Genomic DNA, 27,892 nt, shown 5'->3' on the forward strand with positions numbered 1-27,892 from the left:
TATTATTTTGCTTCAGGGAAAAAAATCAAGAAGTAAAATTACTAGAAATGAGGAGTCCACCACACAACACAGAGAGTGATAAACTGTAACAATGATAACTTGTGCTTATCTAAAATCTAAACAGAAAAAAAAATCAGCTAACTGTAATTTCTTTAGCACATTTTCATGGGAAAGACAAATGGCACACAAACAGTAATTTCAGAGATTTAATAATGAAACACTAGATCTTTAGAGAGTCAATCCAATTCTCTTCGCCTTCCATAATTAAAATACAACAAAATGATAAATGGTTTTTAATTAACTAGAATACCCCATTAATGCAAGTGGGAATTGCATAAAATGCACTGAAAGTAAAATCTTCACAAGTTCCCAAATTTCCTTCCAGATAATGCACATACTTTAATCTGTACTTCAGCAACATCCTTAAATCGTTGTAAACTGGAAACCAGAATTTTTGCCAGCAGATGCCCAGTTCCTACACTTAAATTCTTCTTTGTAATCAAGCATCCTATAAGACTTAAACCCAGACACTGAATTTCTAGAATAAGAGAAAAACACAACACAATTAGTTGTTTTAAAACTCAACACTGAAGAAAAACTACAGATATCCAACCAAGAGCTAATGGCCTATAAAAATCAATTCAAAATCCTGTGTTCAAATGTACCAACCTTGATCATCTGGATACATTTGCAGCGTGTGGAGTACTGAATCAATAGCACCTTCCAAGGATAATATCCCCAATGCATCAGGGAAATGTACTAAAGAAGAAATTGCTTTTAAGCCACATTTCTGAATTCCAGGATTTCCAATGAACTGAAATCAAAAGGTGTTTAAGAATGTTAAAAATGAGATCTCAGTACTTATCTCCGTTAAAAACAGTTAAAGATTAATAAAATGTAAGTTAAGTCATCCAAATACAAATTAGTATCTTTAATTCTGCCCTCTATATTATTGATTATTTTTTGCATTAAGAGCTGGCATTGTAACATCGATCAAGTGCTTAGTGACATGGTTTGTGCTTTCTTTTCATAGTAATCTCACAAAATTCATATGATATCATTACTAAACATATTTTGGAGAAAGGATGGTCTTGCCAATAAATGGTGCTGAGAAAATTTGGTCTATATCCAGAATATTGAAACTTGACTCCAATCTTTCACCCTATACAAAAATCAATGTTGCGTGATTATTCCTACTATGAGACAGCAAACTGAGGGCTAGAGGTTTAGTCACACAGACTGCAAATTGCAAAAAACTAAAGCAAACCAAGGATGTTTGATCCCAAAGCTTATGCACTTATCCTGTAAAATGCACTGCTGCTATCTCAACATAGAAAACACTAACTGAGCATTTACTCCACTCCAAGAGCTTTACACACTTTGTTTCCATTTATTCTCTTCAAGTGCCTCATGCAATAGGCTCATCAAACTTTAAAGCTTTGGGAACAGGCACTCAAGTCACATAGCTAGTGTCGGGCACAAATGTGTCTCCCTTAACAGCCCATGGATCTCAATCATAACATCTTCCAGCCTCTGTAACCTGGATTTGCTCCAGGTGATCTGACATCATTTATGCCTGGTCTAATAGTGCCACTTTTTTTCTGGGCTACCCTCATTGAGAAGAAACAGCTAACACATCGGTTGACAACCAGTCATGTCTCCCTTCTTTTGATGTCTGTGACATATATCTAAGCCTTGCACTGGTCATCTCTACTTTTCCCCCACAGAAACACTGCTCTCCAAGCTTCTACTATAATGTCAATGCCCACCTTATAGTTCTTCTTTCAAAACTTACAAGGTTATCCTTCTCAGATTTTAGCTTTCAAGTAGATAATGTTGTGTGTATACCAGTGTCATGGCATCTCTATCTCTAAGATCAGATTTCCTCCACCACAGGTCCAGGGGAGAGTTGAAATAGCTTCAAGTCAGACCTCCAGCTCTGTGTAGCCTCTCTAACCAAAATCTTCTGTCCTCTGACTTTTCTCACTCAGTACTCTCAAGGAGCAGATTTCTACCTGGTCTGGTCCTTCAATGCCCCTCAAGTGTCTTTATTCAGCATCCTTTTTTATTTTTAAACAAGGGTTGGGAAGAAACATCAATCTCTTATCCTGAGCCCTTGTTCTCCACCCCTAACTGCTCAGATTAGATCTCATCTCCTGTACCATTTTAATAGGACACTCTTACCCCTGCCTCTTAGCAATTTGTTCCTGTCACTATTACCATCCTACTATCTTTCGCTGAGTAGTAAAAGTACATCAGCTTTGGAGATAGATTTGGGTGTAAATTCTATGAATCTGTGGACCATCAGGAAAGAGAGAGAGAGAGAAAGAGAAAAAGAGAGAGCAAACTAGATACAGTGACATATGCCTATCATCCCAGCTACTCAGGAGGCTGAGGCAAAAGAATTGCAAGTTCCAGAACACATTGGGCAACTTAGTGGGACCCCACTTCCAAACAAAAAAAATAAAGAAAAGGACTTTGGGATATAGGTTAGTGATAAGACACCCCTGGGTTCAATCCTAGCATCTCAAAAGTTTAAAAAAATTAAATTTTTTAAAAATGAAATAACCTTTATTCAGAAGTGGTAAGGGATTACTTAAGAAATATAAGGAAATTCAAAGTCATAAATGTGAAGTTGGAAACATGGTTTTGTGTATGTCTCAGTGTGCTAATCTCTAAAACAATCCCAATAACACAGTGCTACTACGAGGATAAAATGAGAAAACTCTGTCCATGCGATAGACATTGAGTAATGACCACAGGTCAAGCCTTGGACAAAGCACTCTCCTCTAAATGACAGACTTAAAAGTTATGAGAGGGGCAGTTTCCCTTAATTAATCTTCCCTTTCATCAGGCTACCACTTTTTCTTCATTTCCAAACTTATTAATAGAAAAGTCTATACCGACTACCTTCACATTTCTCCTACTCCTTAATTCCATATAATCAGCCTTGTCCTAACCACCCTGAATTAAAACCATTCAAGGAAAAAAAGTCCACTAACAACTTAATTGCAGCTTTCTCATCCCTTGATTTCCATGACACAGTACTCTTCCCTGGTTATCCTCAAACTTTAAAACCATTCATTTGTCTATCTCCTTTACAGTCTCTTCTTTAAACTTCAATCTTTATGCTAAGTTCTTTTCTTAAAAGCTCTTCTATTCAGGAGTGGAATTTTATACATGAAATCCACAGCAGCAGGCATCCCCATCACAGCAGCAAGCACACTCATACTGCCAAAACCCAGGGAGCACTTGCCAGGAGCCAGACCCTTGGCAAAGCACTTCACATACATTAAATCATTTAACTCTCACAAAAATTTCATGATGCAGATACACTATAATTATCTATACATATTAATAAAAAGAATTCAATTGCACAGACTTTTGAGCAGATAACTCAAGGCACAAATCTAAACTCTCTTAAGCTCTAAGCCCACACTTCTCTTGGCTTGACACTGGCATCTCAAAATTCACAGGTTCAAAGTCAAAGTTTAGCATCTTCTCCAAAAAAAGAACCAGGTTGTCATTCTGAACTTTCTGTTTGATTAATGGTACCATCATTCTTGCTTGACAGGTGAGGCCAGCTTCATGGGTGTACACCTGTGTGGTCATCAATGGCTCCACGCTTGGAAGGTTTCCACCCTTGGTTTAATACTCTTCTGTCACTGCCTTGAAATCTTCAATAATTTTCAAATAAGAGGTCCTGTATTCTCATTTTGTACTGAACCCCATCGTTCTTTTAAACTCAAAAAACATTACAGGCTTTTTTTGTGTGCTAAAATTATGTCAAACTGATGTTTATAAAGCACCCATCTGTGTCTTTAATATCTTCACTTCTAACCTACTTCTGCTTAAGTATTGCTCTTTGCAATGGTGAGCTCCCTTAGGCTCTAGCCTTTTCAGATTCAGTTCAAGAGTTGATCAATGATTTGTAACAGGGAATCTGTGACTTGTCTATGCAAAAAAAGAATACAGAGTGTCACATGATCACATGTGACCATGTTCAAACTAGCTGATAACTAAAAATAGACATATTTGTTTTCTTTTTTTTTAAAGAGAGAGTGAGAGAGAGGGAGAGATAGAGAGAGAATTTTTTTTAATATTTATTTTTTAGTTATTGGCAGACACAACATTTTCATTTGTATGTGGTGCTGAGGATCGAACCCGGGCTGCACGCATGCCAGGCAAGCGCACTACTGCTTGAGCCACATCCCCAGCCCGACATATTTGTTTTCTAATAGCCTAGTGAACTTCTTAAAAATCTCTGTGTAGATATACATATTTATGTATGATTGGTATATATACATATTATATATGTGTGTGTATGTATGTGTGTGTATACACACATATATGTAATTTGCCAGCCTAAAATGGACTTTCCTTCGCCTATCTAATGCTCTATCTTGAAAAGAGCAGTTTACTACATTGCTATTTATGTAGGAATTAAAGTTAACTTACGAGTTTCTATTTAGCAAGTGTTTTTCAAGTGGAACTTTTGGAGGAATTAATGATAGAAAAATGTCTACAGACACTGCTTGGAAACATCCTATCACTTATGCTTCACATCTTCAAAAACTTTTCAAGAAATCCATAAACAATAGAAATAGCTACTTGAAACAGCCAGGTAAGCAGTTCAAAAGGGAAAAAAAATGTCCACACTGGCCTCTGTCCTCACCACCAGCTAAGCAAATAACTAATGAAAGAAAAAATGACTATTCCTTGGTCATTTGTGTTGATGTTGTTCCTCCGTTCTCCTTTTTCCTTTATAGATCCCACTTTTACTCTTAATAGAAATAAACAAAACAAAAATGTATACATTGAATAGATGAAATGCTGCTGATTTGTGATCCCTATGTTAGTCTCTAAAACATTAAAAGATTAAGGTAAAACAGGCTAACATCATATGACTGATGTCCACAGAAAGCCACAATAATGAATATATATAATAAATATATATATTACATATATATATATAATAAAGAGGTCCATCTATCTACATTTATATTATAAAATAGTAGTATAAACATGCAGTTCAAGAAAACTTTCCAGATTCGATGTATAGCTATCGTTAGAATGAGGACATCATATTTCAAGACTAAAATTGAGATATACCTTAATAAAGTGACTTGAATTTGAGATAAAGTATCTTTTTAATAGTCAGGCAAAACTATCAAAAGTAAGAAAAAGATGAAGCCTGTTTCAGCCTTCTCCACTTAAATAATGAATACTAGTACACAGCAAAAGAAAATAAAGCCCCAATATTTTATAACCAATCAAAATGTTTTCTCAAGAGTTCAAACATAAAGCCAAATATTCTACACATTAAAATATTCAAGGAATGCAACTTTTAAACAAATTCTGACAACAAAGCCATGAATGGAAAAAAAACTGTAATGAAACAACTTGTAAAGATTTAATCCCCATAATTGAAGGATTAAAAAGACAGCAATCTTAGGAAAAACAGATATAAAGCTGACTGTAAATATTGTAGAGCTTCCAGTGAAGAATCAATTTAATTCACAAAAGTCAGTGGGAAAGCAAGTTTTCTGGTTAGATGTCAAAAAAAAAAATACCTTTCAATCTAATAGTAATAGCATTAAGTTACATTTATTTAATTCATGCTATGTGCTAGGAATTGTACTGATAGTTTTACATGAAACACCTCATAAAATCATCAAAATAACCTTAAGTGAAAATGTTTATTATCTCTGTTTCATACATAATAAATCTGAGACATAAGTAACTGTCCAGTCTGTAGGTGACAGACACAGACAGATCCAAGTCCACATATCCTGTCTCCAGAGTCCACAACTTAACTATATAAAATTTAGTAAAGCTGAAGCCATAAATGCAAACACTATAATCTGTAATAACAAGGTGATGGATAGGAGGGAAAAGACATAAAGAAGTAGAAATACATTTGTAATTTCATTAAAAAGTGCATATAGTGTGTTAAAATACATGAAGGAAAAAAAACAATAGCCTGGGATATAATCAGATTCGTGGAAAATTTGAGATTTCTTTCCATAAAAGCACAGTAGAAATCTCACTTCACTGCTTTTTCATCTCTACATAGAATCATATAGTTTGGTAGGAGTATAACTGATTTGTTTAGTCTGTTGCTGGCCATTGTGTCATCAGGACAGATTAAATTAAACTGTAGTAAAAATCACAAAATTTCAGGGGCTGAAAAAATAATAAGTTCAACTTTTGCCTCTGCATGTTACAGTCACTCAGGAACCTCTGCTGACAAAGCAAACACTGTCCCAAAACACTGCAGGTCACAGTGCCTGAGAATGTTCTAGAAGATGTCTCACCACTTATTAAATGTTTGGTCCAGAAATGACAAACATTTAATTACATTACATAACCTCTAATTATAGGTTCTGCTCCAAAATGAGTCACATGCTCCAAAATACTATCCTACAAAATATTCTTCTAGAATCACCAGAAAGTAGTACTAACCTTCCTCCAAGCAGCACTAATGGTTATCAAGTAAACATTTAGCTCTGTTGCCACATTTTTCTTATAATACTACAATGACCTGCTCTAAAAATATCTTTTGTGTACATGTTCAAGTATATCTATATTATAAATTCTTAGAGTGAAATTGCTTATCAGAAAACAGATTCATCTTAATTTTGACGAGATGACCAGATTGTTCTCAAGGAGGACTTTTTTATTTAAATTTACATTAATAGGGATTATAGTTGAGAACTTTTTCATATGTACATATGCCAATTCATTCTTTACCTGTTCATTCAGTTCACTTATAATGTGTTTTAGGAAAAGGATAAGGTAAATACTCAGCTTCTTCTGTTTTCTTCAAGTCACTGTAGAGTTAGTTGTTAACAAAAATTACTGAGTGAACTATTTTTTCTCCAGCACTTGGGGACTATCACCTACCAAGTGCACACCTTAATTTTGTCTATTTCTTGAAACATCATTATGGGCCACTGCCCTGCTCCTTCCAGTGCCAGTGTCACACTTTATTCACTAAAGTTTTATAAAAATTTGATAATTTGTTGAGTTTAGCCATGTGAAATATACCAGATTTTCAAAATTCTCCTGATTATTCTTGCAAATTGATTGTTTCATTAAAATTTTATACTAGTTTGCTTAGTTAAAAAATGCTAATATTGTTTTATTGAGGGTTCATAAATATAAATTTTCATTTTTGAATGTCTTACCAAAAAGAAGGTACATCTTTTTGTTTGTCCAGCTCTTCCTCTCCCCCTCTGAGTTGAATTTCATAGTCTCTGTAGAGTAGACTTGGAAACCTTTTTGCAACTTTGCTTATATGTAATTTCCTCTTATTGTTGTGTGATTGATTTTGCAGATGTACTCTTTCTTTAACTAACTATTATTTACAACTGAAACAAATGTCTTCAATATTTAATCTGGGAATATTTTGCTCCAAGATTTTTGTAAAGCATACAAGCTCTTTCAAATGGTGACATTTCATCAACAGATTCGTTTTACTTTACTGGTTCCTTGACAAAGAGAACTGGAGTATCGCTGCATACAAAACAAAGATGTGGCAAAATGTTGAGTCTATTTGTCCTCCAGAAATAACACAGGACAAATAGATCTCTATGGAGCAGGTGCTATAAGTTTTCATGTGTAAAAAGCCAAAAAGGCTTAGGCATAAAAGCAAGGTCAATGTTCCAAAAAGAGATTTTAGCTTCAACTAGAGTTTTATTGATATATATCTAATCACTGATTCACTTGAATAAATACTTTTCTTAGTTTCTGCTTTGTAGATGACAGCTGAATCTCAATTTTTACCTTATTTAGAATTCTGTTCTCTGGGTTTAGATTTAGCACTGATAGTTCATTTCATTATGTCTGCAATAATTGTATCTAAAACTTCCGATGCTCTGTAACTTTTACTCAGAATGAGACAAACAATCACAGAATTTCAGAGCTACAGAAGTGGCTTGCTATCATCTTTTATATTCTCTTTTCTCAGTCCTGGTGAAGGATCAGGGGAATAACATTGGAAAGATTTTTGAAATAAAGTATCATCACTTTTATTTCCCCATGACCATAACTGTCCACCCCAAAGTAAAAGTCATCACTGAATGAGATACTGAGTACTATTACTCAGAGGTTGGCATTGGGGGAAAAAGCAGTCCTCAATCACTTCTCCTGGGATTTAGTAGAAGAACATAAGGCTCAAAGCTGAGCGGCTTTCTCCACATCATAGTACTTGCAGGCTTTCTCTGACTCCCTCTACTAGAAAAGTCTGGCTAACTGGAATCAGAGCTATCTGTAAAGCTTGTCTAGTGTCTCTGCTTCTACCAACACTAACCATGAATAAAACCACTTCCGCCTCCATGTTCATAGAATAGGTTCACAAAACTAGTACTGTTCATAAGTGCTAATATAGAACAAGTGGTTTTAAGTGTGGTTGTTACTCCCTCGACCAGATTATGAGATCCACCACAGAATGACCCAATGCAAAATCACTTTTGTCTTCCCAATGCCTAAACCAGTTCCTTCCTATAAATATGGAAAATACTTATTTTTCAATAAAAATTTCTGAATTAAACTTAACCCATTATACCATATATTCTTTCTATATTTAAGAATTTCATTAAGGTTTTGAGTACAAACAACTCACATATCACAGACAATTACAATATAAAGTTCAGTTTAAATTGAATTTAAATTCAATTTAAATTTAAATCCAATTTCTCTGGAAGTTACTCTAATTTATTCACAACATTTATCTAAGTATAGCAAACTATAAGGAATCATTTCTGTGAATTACTCTGAGTACTATCTTCCTTTCATAAGAACATTAATCCTAATCATTGTTTAAATGTTACTCATATCTTTATGAAGAACCAATTTATTGTATAGTAAACTTCCAAATTACCTCAATTCCATCAGTACTTTTTTCCATTGCACAATATGAATGTAATTCCTCTCCTTTTTATACTGAGTATTATTTGTTGATATTTGAACTATTATGTATAGCATAAATGAACATAAATATGTAAATACCTAAAAACAGGAAGAAACAAAGCACACCAAATCACTTCAGAGGTTATCTCCTCTGAAGAGAACAATGAAGTCTGGTTTCAAAGAAGATTTTAATGTTTTGCCCGGATACCTTTGCAGGCTGAACCATTTACCATAAGACCATAAAAGAAAAGTAAACAGCCAGAGAGAAAAGAACAAAAACAGCAGCCATGATTCTCAGCATCACAGACGAAATTTATCTGCACATCTAAATTTTTGTTTGTCTTTCTGATTGAGCAAATTGTTACTAGCAATCAAAAGAAGTTTTTCAAGTCCATAGTTGACAATACACTTAACCTTAGCTGGACTGAGCTTAGTATTCATCTCATTGTCCTTCACATCTCTTATTTTATCTGTTTATTTATTTATTCTTTTTTTTTATTTTTAATTTTTTTGGGGGGGTTGTAGATGAACACAACATATTTATTTATTTATTTTTAAGTGGTACTGAGGATCGAACCCAGTGCCTCACATGTGAGGGGCAAACACTCTACCACTAAACTATAGCCCCAGCCTGCCCCAAACATCTTTATTGTCACCTTACGTACTAACCACATGACTTGCTACTATCATAATAAACAGAGGGTGGAAAACTTAAACTAACACAGTCCTCTAGATCCCAAAATTTAGCATTCTAGTTAACAGTATGAAGACAGAAAAACTTAAATTCAACATACCCTGTTCAAAGCTGCTAGGACCAGTTTGTGAATATCATTCTTGAAACACTGTTTTTTAACCATATTTAGCTTATGCTGAGATTCATCACTGGATTCTTCTGGCATGCCTAAATGCAAGAACAAATAAATACACACACACTGAACAAATCACCACTTATTAAAATTTTCATAATTTACTCAACATCATGTATGCTATACATTTTTCTAGTAAGTATTTCCTTATCAAAGCACTAACACCTTAAGGAATCTCTAAAAATATTTCATCATTGGATGTAAGATAAATACAATAAGTATGGACGTTTATTGAAATTAAAATAACAAGTAGTTCGTCGTGGCAGAAAAATATTCTGTAGTAAACAATTTTTTTTTTTGCAGGAGTAGGCTGTAGTTTAAGATTTTGGAAGGTTTTTATGCAATAGTGGAGAACTTGAGAACATCTCAATGTTATTGGGACACAATATAAAAAGGTCACATATGAAATGCAGCATACAATAAAAACAGCTGAATAATTATGAAAAAATAATTTAAGTTTCAGGAGTATGATTGTAGAGAGCATGTCATTAATTTGAAGTCTTCTAAAGACTGCACAAAGAAAGTTATTTAAAGAAAACATACTTCTTATTAAGCTACTTTATAGCTGAACTATTCCAAAACTGTTGAAAATAGCCAAAAAAATCAATTATATACTATAATAGTAAAATTATAATGAAAGAATATTTTCCCAAATCTTACTATAATTATTAATAAAGAATTAATCATAAGTGTTCAATTTTATAATTTGTTGAGTAAATAAATTATAAATTAATTTAGAGAGATTCCAACATGGCGGCGGGCGCGGAGAGATCAAGTCTCTGACCTCTTCAGCTGTGCGGGCATAGGGAGTCGTAAACAACCTAAATTTTATTTGCTCAGGATTACTAGGCAATGCTGAGCTGACGTGGATCTGGGGCAAACAGTCTTGGCCTCTCAGAACACACACTGAGCCCGGATCGGCTGAATTCAAGCTCCCATTCCCCTGCTTCCCGCAGACAAACAGCTGTGACTCAGCACTAATCCATCCGGCTGAAACAACTGGTCAGCCCCTCTGATCCCACCGAGGTAAATGCCTACCGCCTACCGAGCCTTCATAGGTAGTGGCCACAGGTTTGAAACGGGGCTTGGGAGAGACAGTAAGGACCCACCCATTGCATTGGTCACCCGGCAAAGGGAAACAAACTGCCGCCATTTGCAAGAGATATTACCATGGCAGACAACTGACGTCATCAGACTGCTGCGGAGGAGATAACTTCACTGAAACCTGTGGCTACAGGTGTGTAATTCCCTAGTCTTCCCTCTCCACATATCGGGGAAACCTTAAGGGCCCCTCCCAGCTCACCCAGACCGAGGGAATCAGACGTGGCCCGGGACCCACGGCATGGAACTACTGCTCCCACCAGTGCTGACAGCTGAGGTCTCTTGCACCAGCTACCGGGGGCATGGCTACTGGAGGGCAAGTAAAATTTGCTGAGGATTCTCAGCCCCAAGCTCTACAAACTTAGGGTCTGAGGGAAAGGCAAACTGGGAGAGTGTGCCCAATCCTCCATGAAAACAGGGCTCCCGGGAGCAGCAGACCTGGCGTGTAGCCAGTGTTGTGGTGAGCGGCACCCGTGAGAGGGGCCTGGCTAGAGGAAAAGTGGGGAAGTGACTAGACACAAGAGGAGGCCCTAGGCACTCAGGATTGGAGACTCGCCCAGTCTGGGAGGAGGAGCTGCTGCACAGTGATTGGTTCCCACCTTTGACAGGAGAAACTTGGCCTGGTGGGCACAACGCCACCTACTGGAAGAGAAGTTAATCAAACTCTAAGACTACATTTATTAGTTTTTTTTTCCTTTTTCTTTTCTCTTTTTTTTGATTTGGTTTTTTCTTTCATTTTCAGTTTTCTTTCTTGTTGTTTTTTAAATTTTTTTTACAATTTTTTAAAATTTTTTTTCTTCTAATTTTAATTTTAATTTTTTTATTATTTTTTTAAAATTTTTTTTCCTTTTTTATTTCCTATTTTTTTCTTCTTTTGTCTTTTCAATTTTCTTATCCCCCTTCCTTGAATTCTACCGGCTTACTCTCATTCTCTTTAGTGAATTCTTCCCTTCCCTTCTAATACCTTTCCTCCCAAGCATAAAATAAATTTATAGGAGTAAACAGTAACTCAGCACTCAAACAGAACAAGAAGTAACATGAGCAGCTTCAAAAAGCAAGGAAGAAAAGGAGTACAAACAATGCAGGACAGCCTAAATATTCAGGAGGACCTAGAGTCATCAGAAAAATGGTCATATAAAGAACTCGAGGAACACCTTAGACAGATGGCATGGAACCTTAAAGAGGACACAAGACAGCAAATTCAAGCAGCGAAATAACACATTGAGAATGAATTACATAAACAGATAAAAGAAGAAGTTAAGCATCTTTATCAGGAGATAGAGATTAAAAAAATAATCAAACAATAATTCTAGAAATGAAAGAAACAATAAACCAAATTAAAAACTCAATTGAGAGTATCACTAACAGAGTGGACCAAGTAGAAGCCAGAACATCAGATAATGAAGACAAAATATATCATCTTGAAAAGAGTCTAGCCAACTCAGAAAGGCTGGTAAAAAATCACGAGAAAAACATCCAAGAGTTATGGGATAACATAAAAAAACCAAAGTTACGAGTCATTGGGATAGAAGAAGGTACAGAGATTAAAACCAAGTGAATGAGTAACCTGCTGAATGAAATAATTACAGAAAACTTTCCAGAAATAAAAAAGGAAACAGATATACAAATTGAAGATGCATACAGGACACCGAACACACAAAATTACAGTAGACCAACACCAAGACACATTGTTATGAAGATATCCAATATTCAGAACAAACAGAAAATATTAAAAGCTACAAGAAAAAGGAGACAGATTACTTTCAGGGGTAAACCAATAAGGTCAACAACGGATTTTTCATCATAGACGCTGAAAGCAAGAAGATCATGGAACAATGTATTTCAAACACTGAAAGACAATGGATGCCAACCAAGAATTCTGTATCCAGCAAAATTAAGATTCAGGTATGACAACGAAATAAAAATCTTTCATGATAAGCAAAAGTTAAAAGAATTTGCAGCCAGAAAACCAGCATTACAAAGCATTTTGAGCAAAACACTACACCACTACACGAGGAAGAAATGAAAAACAATAACCAAAACCATCAGTGGGAAGTGCCTCGGTAAAGACAGAGGGCAAGGGGAAAGATAATCATGGAGAAACAAACTAAATTTTTTAGAAAAAAGGATAAATAATCAAGCATGGCTGGAAGTACAAACCATATATCAATAGTAACTCTGAATGTTAATGGCTTAAACTCTCCAATAAAGCGACATAGGCTGGTATCATGGATTAAAAAAACAAATCCAACAATATGCTGCCTCCAGGAGACACATCTGATTGGAAAAGACATACACAGGCTGAAGGTGAAAGGATGGGAAAACATATACCATGCACACGGTCCTCGTAAGCAAGCAGGGGTGGCCATCCTCATATCAAATAAAATCGACTTCAAGACTAAGTTAATCAAAAGGGATAAAGAAGGACATTATATACTGTTAAAAATAACCATTCACCAACAAGACATAACAATTATCAATATTTATGCACCAAATAATGGTGCTGCGACATTCATAAAACAAATTCTCCTCAAGTTCAAGAATCAAATAGACCACAACACAATAATTATGGATGACATCAACACACTTCTCTCACCATTGGACAGATCCTCCAAGCAAAAGTTGAATAAAGAAACTATAGAACTCAATACCACAATCAATAACCTAGACTTAACTGACATATATAGAATATATCAACCATCATCAAATGGATATACTTTTTTCTCAGCAGCACATGGATCCTTCTCAAAAATAGACCATATATTATGCCATAGGGCAAGTCTCAGTAAATATAAAGGGGTGGAGATAATATCATGCATTTTATCTGATCATAATGAAATGAAACTGGAAATCAATGATAAAAGAAGGAAGGAAAAATCCTACATCACATGGAAAATGAACAATATGTTACTGAATGATCAATGGGTTACAGAAGACATAAAGGAGGAAATCAAAAAATTCTTAGAGATAAATGAAAATACAGACACAACATATCGGAATCTATGGGACACAATGAAAGCAGTTTTAAGAGGAAAATTCATTCCCTGGTGGTCATTCCTCAAAAAAAGAAAAAGCCAACAAATAAATGAGCTCACACTTCATCTCAAAGCCCTAGAAAAGGAAGAGCAAAACAACAGCAAATGTAGCAGAAGGCAAGAAATAATTAAAATCAGAGCGGAAATCAATGAAATTGAAACAAAAAAAAACTATTGAAAAAATTAACAAAACTAAAAGTTGGTTCTTCGAAAAAATAAATAAGACTGACAGACCTTTAGCCATGCTAATGAAGAGAAGAAGAGAGAGAACTCAAATTACTAACATACAGGATGAAAAAGGCAATATCACAACAGATGCTACAGAAATACAGAAGACAATTAGAAATTATTTTGAAAACCTATATTCCAATAAAATAGAAGATAGTGAAGACATCGATAAATTTCTTAAGTCATATGATTTGCCCAGACTGAGTCAGGAGGATACACACAATTTGAACAGACCAATATCAATGGATGAAATTGAAGAAGCCATCAAAAGACTACCAACCAAGAAAAGCCCAGGACCGGATGGGTATACAGCGCAGTTTTACAAAACCTTTAAAGAAGAATTAATACCAATACTTTTCAAGTTATTTCAGGAAATAGAAAAAGAGGGAGCTCTTCCAAATTCATTCTATGAGGCCAACATCACCCTGATTCCGAAACCAGACAAAGACACCTCAAAGAAAGAAAACTACAGACCAATATCTCTAATGAACCTAGATGCAAAAATCCTCAATAAAATTCTGGCGAATCGAATACAAAAACACATCAAAAAAAGTGTGCACCATGATCAAGTAGGATTCATCCCTGGGATGCAAGGATGGTTCAATATATGGAAATCAATAAATGTTATTCACCACATCAATAGACTTAAAGATAAAAACCATATGATCATCTCAATAGACGCAGAGAAAGCATTTGACAAAGTACAGCATCCCTTTATGTTCAAAACACTTGAAAAACTAGGGATAACAGGAACTTACCTTGACATTGTAAAAGCTATCTATACTAAGCCTCAGGCTAGCATCATTCTGAATGGACAAAAGTTGAAGGCATTCCCTCTAAAATCTGGAACAAGACAGGGATGCCCTCTATCACCACTTCTATTCAATATAGTTCTCGAAACACTGGCCAGAGCAATTAGACAGACAAAAGAAATTAAAGGCATAAAAATAGGAAAAGAGGAACTTAAATTATCACTATTTGCAGATGACATGATTCTATACCTAGCAGACCCAAAAGGGTCTACAAAAAAACTATTAGAGATAATAAATGAATTCAGCAAAGTGGCAGGATATAAAATCAACATGCATAAATCAAAGGCATTTCTGTATATCAGCGACAAATCCTCTGAAATGGAAATGAGGACAACCACTCCATTCACAATATCCTCAAAAAAAAAAAAATAAAATACTTGGGAATCAACCTAACAAAAGAGGTGAAAGATTTATACAATGAAAACTACAGAACCCTAAAGAGAGAAGTAGAAGAAGATCTTAGAAGATGGAAAAATATACCCTGTTCATGGATAGGCAGAACTAACATTATCAAAATGGCAATATTACCAAAAGTTCTCTATAGGTTTAATGCAATGCCAATCAAAATCCAACGGCATTTCTTGTAAAAATAGATAAAGCAATCGTGAAATTCATATGGAAAAATAAAAGACCCAGAATAGCAAAAGCAATTCTAAGCAGGAAGTGTGAATCAGGTGGTATAGCGATACCAGATTTCAAATTATATTACAGAGCAATAGTGACAAAAACAGCATGGTACTGGTACCAAAACAGGCGGGTGGACCAGTGGTATAGAATAGAGGACACAGAGACTAATCCACAAAGTTACAACTATCTTATATTTGATAAAGGGGCTAAAAGCATGCTATGGAGGAAGGATAGCATCTTCAACAAATGGTGTTGGGAAAACTGGAAATCCATATGCAACAAAATGAAACTGAATCCCTTTCTCTCGCCATGCACGAAAGTTAACTCAAAATGGATCAAGAAGCTTGATATCAAATCAGAGACTCTGCGTCTGATAGAAGAAAAAGTTGGCTCCGATCTACATATTGTGGGGTCGGGCTCCAAATTCCTTAATAGGACACCCATAGCACAAGAGTTAATAACAAAAATCAACAAATGGGACTTACTTAAACTAAAAAGTTTTTTCTCAGCAAGAGAAACAATAAGAGAGGTAAATAGGGAGCCTACATCATGGGAACAAATTTTTACTCCTCACACTTCAGATAGAGCCCTAATATCCAGAGTATACAAAGATCTCAAAAAATTAGACAATAAGATAACAAATAACCCAATCAACAAATGGGCCAAGGACCTAAACAGACACTTCTCAGAGGAGGATATACAATCAATCAACAAGTTCATGAAAAAATGCTCACCATCTCTAGCAGTCAGAGAAATGCAAATCAAAACCACCCTAAGATACCATCTCACTCCAGTAAGATTGGCTGCCAATATGAAGTCAAACAACAACAAGTGCTGGCAAGGATGTGGAAAAAAGGGTACACTTGTGCATTGCTGGTGGGACTGCAAATTGGTGCGGCCAATTTGGAAAGCAGTATGGAGATACCTGGGAAAACTGGGAATGGATCCACCATTTGACCCAGCTATCGCCCTCCTCGGACTATTCCCTGAGGACCTTAAAAGAGTGTACTATAGGGATACTGCCACAACAATGATCATAGCGGCACAATTCACAATAGCTAGACTGTGGAACCAACCCAGATGCCCTTCAATAGATGAATGGATAAAAAAAAATGTGGCATTTATACATAATGGAGTATTACTTAGCACTAAAAAATGACAAAATCATGGAATTTGCAGGAAAATGGATGGCACTAGAGCAGATTATGCTTAGTGAAGCTAGCCAATCCCTAATAAACAAATACCAAATGTCTTCTTTGATATAATGAGAGCAACTATGAACAGAGTAGGGAGGAAGAGCAGGAAAAAAAAGACTAACTTTAAACAGAGACATGAGATGGGAGGGAAAGGGAGAGATAAGGGAAATTTCATGGAAATGAAGGGAGACCCTCATTGCTATACAAAATTACATATAAGAGGTTGTGAGGGGAATGGGAAAATAAACAAGGACAGAAATGAATTACAGTAGATGGGGTAGAGAGAGAAGATGGGAGGGGAGGGGAGGGGGGATAGTAGGGGATAGGAAAGGTAGCAGAATACAACAGTTACTAATAGGGCATTATGTAAAAATGTGGATGTGTAACCGATGTGATTCTGCAATCTGCATTTGGGGTAAAAATTGGGAGTTCATAACCCACTTCAATCTAATGTATGAAATATGATATGTCAAGAGCTTTGTAATGTTGTGAACAACCAATAAAAAAAAGAAAAAAGAAATTAATTAATTTAGATTTTATAAATGACTGCATATAGCTTTTCTTTTGCCTACTAGGTATTTGAATGCCAACAATATGCCTGGGATTTTGCTATATGCTGAGAATACCACAATAAAGAAGGCAGGCTGGGTTCCCACCCTCCTGGAACTTTATTGCTTCCTTTAAAATTTGTTATAACAGGGTCTGACATTCACTATAGCTCCATGTAAGGGGAAAGTCCCTTAAACTCCCTATGTCTCATTTTCAGTGACTGAGACCATATAAAAGTAATACACAACTTTGTTATTAAAGAAATCTGGATATGGTCTATTTCATCAATAAATATCCAAGATACCTTACAAGGACATCAACTTAACCTATTGAAACCAATGTTATATTCAATCTCAGCACTACCAGAGTACAGATACCATAGACACTCCTCTATATGTAGACTGATATAGTGCATGTTAAGTTGTGCTATGCTACAGCATGGTATGGTAGTGTAATACAGCAACACAGAGCAGAGCAGATACTTCAGCCTATACCTAAAGGGCAAATACTTACATACTGGTACATTTATAAAATGTACCTATTAAAATATATTTCATACATAAATTAGAGCCCTAAAGTAATTATTTCCAAGACTACCCTGAATTATCCCAATGATTATTGACTAACAATGCTGCTTCAGGGTCAATTTGCAATCAATGGAAGAAAAAATATTGTATCCAAAACTTGTTATTTGACTAATTAAAAGACCATTATTTCATTAACAGACTTGATTCTGCATGTCTTTTGTTTATCTTCACAATTCCAACCCATGGCCTCAGAGGAATGAAGTTGACACCTTTAATGATAACAAAAAGGGGGTAGTGGTTGTTTTACTCTAATCCATAAACAAATTTTTTAAAAGTCATAATAGTATATAAGTAAAATTATGTTTGTCAAAATAATATGTCCTCATGTTTAGTAGTCACAAATAAGTCAAATAAAACACCTAATCATCTCTTAAATCCATCCTGTCTTTCCACTGCCCCTTCATCCACTTAACTAGCAACTACCTCCAGCCTAAATCCCCTACTTAGTCTCTCTCCCTGCCAATCATCCTTTACACCATAGTGCTATTGTTGAAAATTGCAAATGTGGCCACTACACTGCAAATTTTAAGCACCTTTCATAAATTTGAACTTTCATAAAGGAGCGCAAATTTCTCAGCAATGCATTCAACACCCCTCATTTCAGGCCTCTTTCTGTTTGTCCACACTGATACCCAAGCACTCCTCTATTCATTCTCCTTACTCATCCCAAACCAAGTGAACTTTCTCCTGCTTCAAAAGTCATCTAATCCTTTCTAACAGGCCAGCACTCAATTTCAACTATCAAAATCACCCTTCAATTTCAAGTATCAAAATCTCTAACCTACTTTTTTGAATACATTATATATACCTCCATCAATAGTCTTTTAATCTTTCACCTATTTATCTATGATAGATCTCACACTGTCTTATGATTATTTACAAGCTCTATCTATTTCTGATCTCCTATAATACTACAGCGTGATTTTCTTTCATTCATCTTTTGAACCATAACAACATCATCAGAGTGTTCAGAATATAAACATGTGCTGAAAGAATGCAGGAACAGGTGTCTTCGACTGGGCTTTGCAGGACAAATAACAATAGATATAAGTAGGGGATAAAGGGGACAGAGGGTAGAAGCCACTAGGGTTGATGAGTGAAAGTGACATGGGTATATTGCAGAAAAATTAATTTAACACAGAGGAAAATAAGGACTGAAATAAAGTAAGAGAGGACTATGAAAGTTAGTTACTATTAGTTCAGACAAGTTTAAAAACGAGGCTCAAACTCATTTTTAAATCATCATCATCTTGGATGATGGCAAGAGAAATAGAAAAGAAATATCAGAGAAAACTACCCCTCTTAGAGATAGAAAGCTCCACGTTTTTCTGAGGTCACAGCTCAGTTGTAGAGCACCTGTCAAGCATGTGAGAAGCCCTGGGTTCAATCCACAACATTACCAAAAAAAGGAAGAAAGAAACACCAACAACAATAAGTTTTTTTAAAAAAAAGGTTTTCTTATAAATTATCCTACCTGGCTCTTCTTCTACATTATTATTATCCTTTATTTTTATTTTTGGTTGGCAGAAAATCATCCTTTAACTTTTGCCTAGAAGGTTGAGGTTTCATGAAAAGACCCTATTGAAACTGCTGTCTCTTCCCACAATCACTTCTGTAACTTACCTGGCACTATAAAATGTAAAATAGCTCGAAGTGCCTCCAGCTGCACTGATAATGATGTCTCATGACTTTTCATAACTGTTATTATTTTGGGGACCACTGCTGCCATTGTATCCAGCGAAGTGTTACTGGAGAAATAAAATTGACATGTTTACTAGAAATACAATCTGATTCAATTTTACAAACCCTAAATTGAAACAAAGGCAGAAAAACAGAATCAATATATTTTACAGGAAAGACTATCTAAAGATTACTTGAATGCAGTGATGTGAGCATACATAATTCAATTGAACAGTGTTCAATTAAATACTGTCCTTAAGAAGTAGAATTCACAGTAACCCATGAATTTTTTTCTTAGTTTCATAAAATTCACACATTTCTTCTGATCTACATCTGGGTCACTCTCAATAACCCTAAAATGAAAGTGTTATTACCCCTATTTTCCAGATAAAGAATTTAGGTGGCTAGATATTAAACTAGAAAGTAACAGAGTCTAGCCAGTACTCAGTCTTGTCTGATCCTATGAGACTTTTCCATCATATCAAGTTGCTTCTTCCATATTTAACAACACTGGAATTTTTAGCTGGTGTTCACAATTAGTTTTAGTTTATATTAATGTCTTGGTTTCTTTAAAGTATTTACATATTTCTTCTTCACCAATGAGCAAATGTCACTTGACTAGATCTCAGTAGGTACTTTGAAGTTTCATAAGGCTCTCTGCTTTGCATGTGCCAGGTTAGCTGAAACTCATGAGTATCAAACTACGTCCTTACTTGGCATGATTCCACTGTCACTGAGATATATTCCCTCTCTTTCATCTTAAAGTCTCACTTACAAAGCATCCCTTCTTTGGAGCCTTCCCTTCTTTGGTAATGCTAGCTGGGTTCCTCCGCTCTTACACACCTGTCTTCTATACCTCTGTGTTTGCAGTAGTATCACACTAAAATGTAATCCTCTCCTTGCATATCAATCTCCCCAGTTAAACAGTGTTTTAGGAGGCAGCATATTGTCATAGTTAACTTCAAATCTTCAGGACTGGAACTCTATGCATTTTCCATATGAAAAAAACAGAAACATGATTTAGCTTGTTCAGGATCCATATAATCCTAAACCAGGGGGGTGCCTATTTTATAAAGGTTTTTGCCCCATTTAGGAACGTTCACACACTTCTAGTGCCATAAAAATCAACACTTGCAAAAAGATTTTAAGTATTTAAAAACAACATTATAATAATGGAAATATGCACAATTAAGTATAGTAGCTGGACTTGTGTTAAAAAAAAAAAAGATAACTCCAATTCTTGTAAGTCTTATATGTATGTTCTTACATACAATTTATCATGCTATATGCACTTCATTTATTCACACTAATTAGAGTATTCATAATAGTTATGATTTACTGAGTGTCTGAAATGCATAAAGCATTATTTTAATCTTTTTATAAAATCAATTTATCTAATCCTTACATTATAAGCAACTTACAAGGTTGTTACTATGATCCCTTTTTATAGATGAGGAACCTGAAGTTTAGCAATCAAATAGTTGGCTCAAATTAGTGGCAAAGACAAGCAAATCAGTTTTTACTGAAATATCTGTGTCATTTATTTATTTTACATATAACAGTTTCCTATACAGATATTTTTTTCATTTGGAATTTACTCAGAAAATGGCAAAATTATCTTATACTTTTTAGCTTAATAAAATATTTAAAAAAAAAAAACAACACCGAGCATCTTCTGCAGTGGGAATCTCTGCATGTAATTCAGATTTAGTGTTCTAAAACATTTTTTTTCCTTTAAAGACAGAAGTTCTTCCCCCACATCAGTCATCCCAGATTAAAAAAAAAAAAAAAATCTCTCTGCTGTACCACTAACCAGACATAGTTTTAACATTACTGGACTTGATCTAGATGTGACTACAAGCTTCCACAGCTTCAGAATGAAAGTAGGCAGATAAAATTTCATTCAAATGAAGGATGAAAGAGCAATAAATTAGAAGCTGCATCCTGATTTTTTCCTATTGCATCTTTTACAATTATGCAATAATTGGAACAACTGTTTTAAATTGTGCTGAAAAGTTACCATTTTTCAAAGCATAGTCAACACCAAGTTCTATGAAGCACAAAAAACAAAGCACATCTCAACAATCTCTGCCATTCCTTTCAATATTCAAAGAAGTATCTAATATTAGCTATGTGATATAGAAAAAGGTTTATCTTCAGTGTCTAATGTTTTTCTTTTCATTCTTAGGGAGATACTCGAAATAATAATATTCTGCCTAGTTCAATACTATATGTACTTCACAAGTTCACAAATCTATATTACCTTCCTTCAAAAAGATGATTTAGCATTTTACAGCCACTTTCAGCCACTTCTGGAGAATGTGTATGCTTCTGCATTAACTCCAAAACATTCAGGTATATTCCTTTTGACAACAGGATTTTTCTAAAATTAACTGCAAAATATTTGAAGGTTACTTATAGAAATGAGAGCACATATTCATAAATTTATAATAAGGTATGTAATATTAAAATTGTCCAGATTCCTAGAAAAGCAAATACAAGAGCATATATAACTGATATTTCATTCAAAATGTGAAGATAATTGATGTCTATTTCTTTAAAATTTATACCATTCATTCTACTTTATAACACATTTATTAATTATTTGTTAAGGTGGGTTTTTTTCTTTTGTGTTTGTTATTTTGTTTTGTACTAGAGATTGAACCCAGGGTGCTCAACCACAGAGCTACAGTCCCAGCACTTTTTATCTGAGACAGGTAAGTTGCTAAGGCTAGATAGACTTGAACTTGAGATTCTCCTACCTAAGCTTACTGAGTCACTGAGATTATAGACACATGCAACCATGCCCAGTTTTGTTAATGTTTTGATTTAAAAATTGGTACTCACAGAGTAGACCTATTCCAATGTAATCACCACTTCCCAGTTCATGTGAAAGGAACGCCTTGCAGAAAAATGCTTAAATAACACTCTCCAAAATAAGAGAATTAAATTTCATTCTTATTTAAAACAACTTTAGAAAATAATCATACTTCCACAGAACTAAGACTCACCAGGTATGCTAGACATAGTAAGCCGGGAATAGGTCACTGGTGTGAGGAGATATAACCATCCCCTCAGCTCTTGGTGGGAGGAGGGGCAGGGAGCCAGGGTCTAGAACCAGCCTAGGTTTCCTTGAGCTACTTTGTCCATTACTCAAGGGGACTATATGAATGTGTCATTTCTATGCATGCATCACATGCAAAGGGATAGAAAACACCAACATGAAGCATAAATAATTACATTTATTTTCAGAAAGCAGTATCAAAACTTCAGAAATACATAGATCTGCTTAACAACTGATTGTACAATCAGTAGAAAATGAATATATTCCAGTAGTAATCTAATATTACATAATATATTATCTAATAATTTTCTTCTTTGAAATAAACTTCATTCACTAAATACAAATCCATTGCCTTGAAGTTTTCATATAAGCATGAATTATCTTGAAGCCTCCGTATAAATATAAATTCCAACATTATACACTGTAATTTAACACTTTAGAAGTGGAAAAAAAAAAGGAAACTTAGAAAGCTTTGAGCTTTGTTTATAAAAGTGTTATCAATCTCATCCAGGGCAATTGTGCATACTTGTAATTCCAGCGGCCTAGGAGACGGAGGCAGGAGGATTGCAAGTTCAAAGCCATCCTCAGCAAAAGCAAGGTGCTAAGCAACTCAGTGAGGCCCTGTCTCTAAAGGAAATAAATATAGGGCTGGGGGTGTCGCTCAGTAGTAAAGTGCCCCTGAGTTCAATCCCTGATACCCTCCCACATACACCAAAACAAAGATAGGACAAAACAGAATAGAAATTGAAATGATATACGTATTAGGAAATACTGTCAAAACCTTAAAACTGACCCTCCGAAAACATTCAGAAAAATCACACATTAAAATATGGTAAGGACTGGATTACTTTGCTTGGTCACATCAGAAATTGCTGTAAACCCTCCCAAAGTGGCTAGTTTCTAACCAAAGACATATTTTAAAAGATAAAAGCTATTCTGGAGCAGTGATTTATAAACCTTAGTATGCCTCAGAATCCCCTGGAGGGCTGCTTGAAACACAAGAGGCTGTTTACCAACTCGGTAGAGGCTGTTTATGCCTCAGTATATCTGTAGGGGGCCTTGGAACTCACATTGTTAAACAAGTTCCTGGGCAATGCTGCCACTCACTCCATGGACCACACCTTAAGAACAACTGTCCTAGACAGTACCCAAGGCATGCCCCAGAAGTTGCAGACACAAGACCCGAGAGAAGAAACTTCATCAAAAAGTCACTTGAGAGTTTATAGGACATTTACACATGTTATGTCATTTACCAGCCACCTACAGAATACTATTTGAACTCATCCACTCTATTTAAGCAGGAAATTATCTGGTTCAAAAGGAAAAACAAAATAAAACAATCAGCAGCTTCCTGCAAGGCTGGATTCAACAATCCCCTACTTGACTGGCTACCCAAGCACAATTCCATCTCCTTTGACTCCTAACATATCAAATCTTCCTTGCTACATATTTTTCTTAGCTGCCTCGTATCATGTATTTTAGCTAGTCTTATTATATATCTTCCCTATAGAGCTTCTACTCCACTAGGATTTCTATGGAATGGCACGTTTCAAGTCCCTGGAGGATTGTCTAGCACATGGAAGGAGTACAAAGAGTAACAATTAATCAATATGGAAAATATCACACAAGATATTGGAGCCTTGGCCAGTTCTTCTGACTGCCAATTCAGTCATTTTTCTAAGAAACTGTATCCAGTCCTACACTTCCAATATTCCCACGAGTCTTTCCATGAGAAGTTGCCTGACGAAGTTGGTGAACGAGCTGCTCAAGTTCTTTGATAAAAGCAGAACACCAACCACAGTACAAAAGTAGATGAGGACAGCTTTTACGTGGCGCATGGCCAAACACAAAGAAGGAAGGCACCAGAAAGAGCAGAGAACTGATTCAGAACCAATACACCAAGATTGGCTGAAACTCACTAATCCTCAGACCTTCTATTCAGAAAGAGTCCAAATCTCACAAAATCATGGCTGCTTTGTTTACATCATAAAAGAGATTTCCAAGTGGTTAAGAATTACAGCACTCATAGGACAGTGTTGACATATATAAAACCTGTCCCCTCTCTAAGGAGAAGCACACAGAAGCAGCCCAGTCCACTCCCAGGCCTCTCTAACTGCACAAAAGAATGTGCAATTTCCTCTCGGACACTCCTACTGATTCATCACGCCACCAGCAAGTCTGTCGTCTCTCAGAGTCCTTGCCACTGCAAGCCTTTCATTAAAGCACCATTGGAGAGATGGGGTGAGAAAGGAGGAAAAGGAAGAAGAGATGATTTTCTTCTTGGTTTGACCTAACAGTATAAAGAAACACGCATGAGGTGGCTTCTTGATTTCCTTCATTCTACCCAGGCCCTCTACTAAAAGCTGCTGCTTGCGCTGCTCTGTGACTCAGATTAATCTTTCAGTGTTTTGTTTCTTTTTTTTTTTTTTTTCCTTCCTCTAAAAATATCTTGCAATTGCTGCCAAGTTCCAATGCCTTTATGATGAGTTTTCTCCTGAGGTTTTCTGGCAGTATTTCCTGTTTATGGGGGCAGGAATCTGAGCAGCTGAGCCATTATCTTAAACCTAAAAAGTCTTTCCTGGGGTACTGAGACATTTTTCTCTCCTTAATCATGGAAAGCTATAACACTTACAAGAATTACATGTAAAGGACAATTTTCAAGACAAACTGAAGCATAAACATTTCATACTGAACAACTTTACCAGATTTTAAAATGGTGAATATCTCTCCACCCAGTCACATTTCTATAAAGTTAATTCTTAGGAAAATAAATGGACCAGGCTGAGGTTGTGGCTCAGTGGTAGAGCGCTTGCCTCGCACATGCGGGGCCCTGGTTTCGATCCTTAGCACCACATAAAAATAAATAAACAAAATAAAGTTATTTTAAAAAGAAAATAAACGGACCATTATACAAAGAAAAATGGGAGGAAAAAGCAATATTTTGGTGTTTTTAGTAGATTCCAAACATTCTCACTCAAAACTATAAAGTCCATTAATATGAGATAGGCTCTTAAATAGACTATAGGCATAAGTTGGAAAACTATACAGCTCTTAAAAATGATAATGAGAATATACATTTATCTACATGAAAAAGAAAAATATAAAATGTGGTTATAAAAGAGTATAACATGATTCAATTGCTGCAAAAAGTATGAAATATATTGTGTATATCATGTGTCAGTACATAGAGGTCCAGAAAAATATACATTAAAATGTTTATTTTATTCTTTATCTTTTACCCACATATCAGTACGTCCAAATATCAGCTATATACATATATATATATTAACAAATTTGAATTTTTACAATATACAGCTTTTATAATAAAATAGACCACAAAATGTATTTTCATCTATTATACAATATGGTACACCTTACCATTTTGTTCTAAGAGAGTCGACAATGCATTTGCAGACGCCTGAAAAACTTCTTTTGATGAAGAATGCATGAGCATGGACAGCATCACTTCCCTATGAGCTGGGAACCTTTCAAAAATTCAACCACAACATCATTGGTAACCTTTTCAATAATGAGCTCAAATTTTCAATATCATCCAATAACGCTATCTACAAATAAGGGCATGAGATAATATTTTACATTACCTCCACTTACAAGAAGGAATTATAGTTAAATAGCTTTCTTATGCCTCCTCCACTTACAAAAATGAATTATAAATAGCCCATTGAATATTAATAAATTAAATTTGTGTTTCTTCAAAAGCTGATGAGCAGAGAACAAATAAAAAATAAAATAAAAACAAAAGCTGATAAGCAATAGAGAGAAAAAAGTCTCACCAGAGACATACAGAGGGGATAGGAGGAAAAAGTTAAAGTGGGGAAAAGACAGTTTTGCCAACAAGAAAGGAAAAATGAAAAACTGTAAAGAAGCAGAGCAGATTTTAGAGGTGTGGAACATAAATATATTTCTCTTAATAACATACTTATTTTAAAGTCCTCCTATGAATATTAAAAAATAAGTGTGTTAGGAACTAAAATTTACAAACTGCAATTTGAATTCTGCCTTAACCACGACTGTTCAACATGGGATGATTTGCATGCTGGTTTGAGAATTCCCATTTCTTTTCAGAAAGGAAATGTTTGATTCAATAGCATCTGTGTCATTACCTTGAATTCCCTTCTTATTGGCAGTGGATTTTTATACAAAGAGGCTGTCAGGATTTGAGATGCAAAATATTACTATTGCAGTTTCCAAAGTTTTTGCTATTTTAAAACCCAAAGGAAACCCAGAGCAAAGAGCAGAGCATAAGCAGCAGCCATAGTGCACAAAGGCTGGTGAGGTTAGCCCAGGCTTCCCTTGAGCCCTCAAGAAGGGCCAGCTTCATGTTGCCATGGAAAGAGAAGCCGATCGGCAGGGACATGGGAAGTGAGCATGAGAAGATCTCTGACCAAATCTAATCCTGATGCTGACAACCTGCTGACTCGTCTCTCTCCACAGAGCCACAGAGGGCTCTGTGACTTCTATCTTCTGAAATGAATTAATGTGGCATTTTTACATGATTAACCAGAAAACTGAAGGATCCTTCGTCCAAGATTCACAAATGACGGAATATCTCTGGATTCCAAATCCCTTAGTAATAACTCTTACATGCACCACCTTTTCTGACTATGGAAGGCCATGAGATCAAAATACTAGATACCCACCACTACTATGCAGCGATACTTAAGACACACATGCCCACATTAAAAATATTCCTACCACGGAGAGTTATGGTTAAGGTATCTTATATGCATTGATTAAAAATATAACTGTATTTTCTATAAATACAGAACTACTGACTGGCCATCTTCATCTCCAATCTTCTCATGTAAACTGTTTTGGTACATAAGGAGATTATTTAGTGCCCAGCATGCGGCCTCCTGGATTTGGGGAAGGAAAAAAAAAAAAGAAACTCATCAAAATATAAATTATCAAAAAACACAATTTTATATAAGTGTGATATTTGTGAGCGCCCAACCTGCACATGTTTGTTCTTCCTATGCCACGTTAAGGCTCGGTAACAGGCTTCCAGCCAGAACCATTTATCTTCTCCCTCCTCTTCATCATTGTCTGGATTCCTTTCTTCTAAGTCTTGATTTAAGAAAATGGTCTCAGCTTGAAAAAATTTTAAAAATAATATATGTATTTCATGTGCATAAAATTCAATGACAGTATGAATAACCAAATTGAAGTCCATATTTTGAAATGTTGACAACAGAGAGAGATGTTCTTCAGTG

General features: G+C 35.4%; 1 protein-coding gene across 8 annotated transcripts in view; it reads right to left on the minus strand.

Moving 5' to 3' along the window:
- Positions 1-27,892, minus strand: part of Lrrk2 (leucine rich repeat kinase 2) — a 134,511-nt gene that overhangs the window by 82,675 nt on the left and 23,944 nt on the right. For 7 of the 8 annotated variants that reach the window (XR_013422970.1, XM_078014890.1, XM_078014885.1 and 4 more), the window contains exons 9-16: positions 27,634-27,770; positions 27,456-27,535; positions 26,037-26,143; positions 21,858-21,987; positions 19,538-19,662; positions 9,708-9,814; positions 670-814; positions 399-538 (exon numbers count right to left, since the gene is read on the minus strand). Coding sequence is in view for 7 of the 8 variants with exons in the window: in XM_078014890.1 (XP_077871016.1) it covers positions 399-538; positions 670-814; positions 9,708-9,814; positions 19,538-19,662; positions 21,858-21,987; positions 26,037-26,143; positions 27,456-27,535; positions 27,634-27,770 (971 nt within the window). In the remaining variant the exon portion in view is untranslated. The remainder of the gene's footprint in view (positions 1-398; positions 539-669; positions 815-9,707; positions 9,815-19,537; positions 19,663-21,857; positions 21,988-26,036; positions 26,144-27,455; positions 27,536-27,633; positions 27,771-27,892) is intronic. The other variant, XM_078014886.1, reaches the window with a different exon arrangement.

Source organism: Ictidomys tridecemlineatus, chromosome 6, assembly GCF_052094955.1.
Source record: "Ictidomys tridecemlineatus isolate mIctTri1 chromosome 6, mIctTri1.hap1, whole genome shotgun sequence".
NCBI classification, from domain to species: Eukaryota; Metazoa; Chordata; class Mammalia; order Rodentia; family Sciuridae; genus Ictidomys; species Ictidomys tridecemlineatus.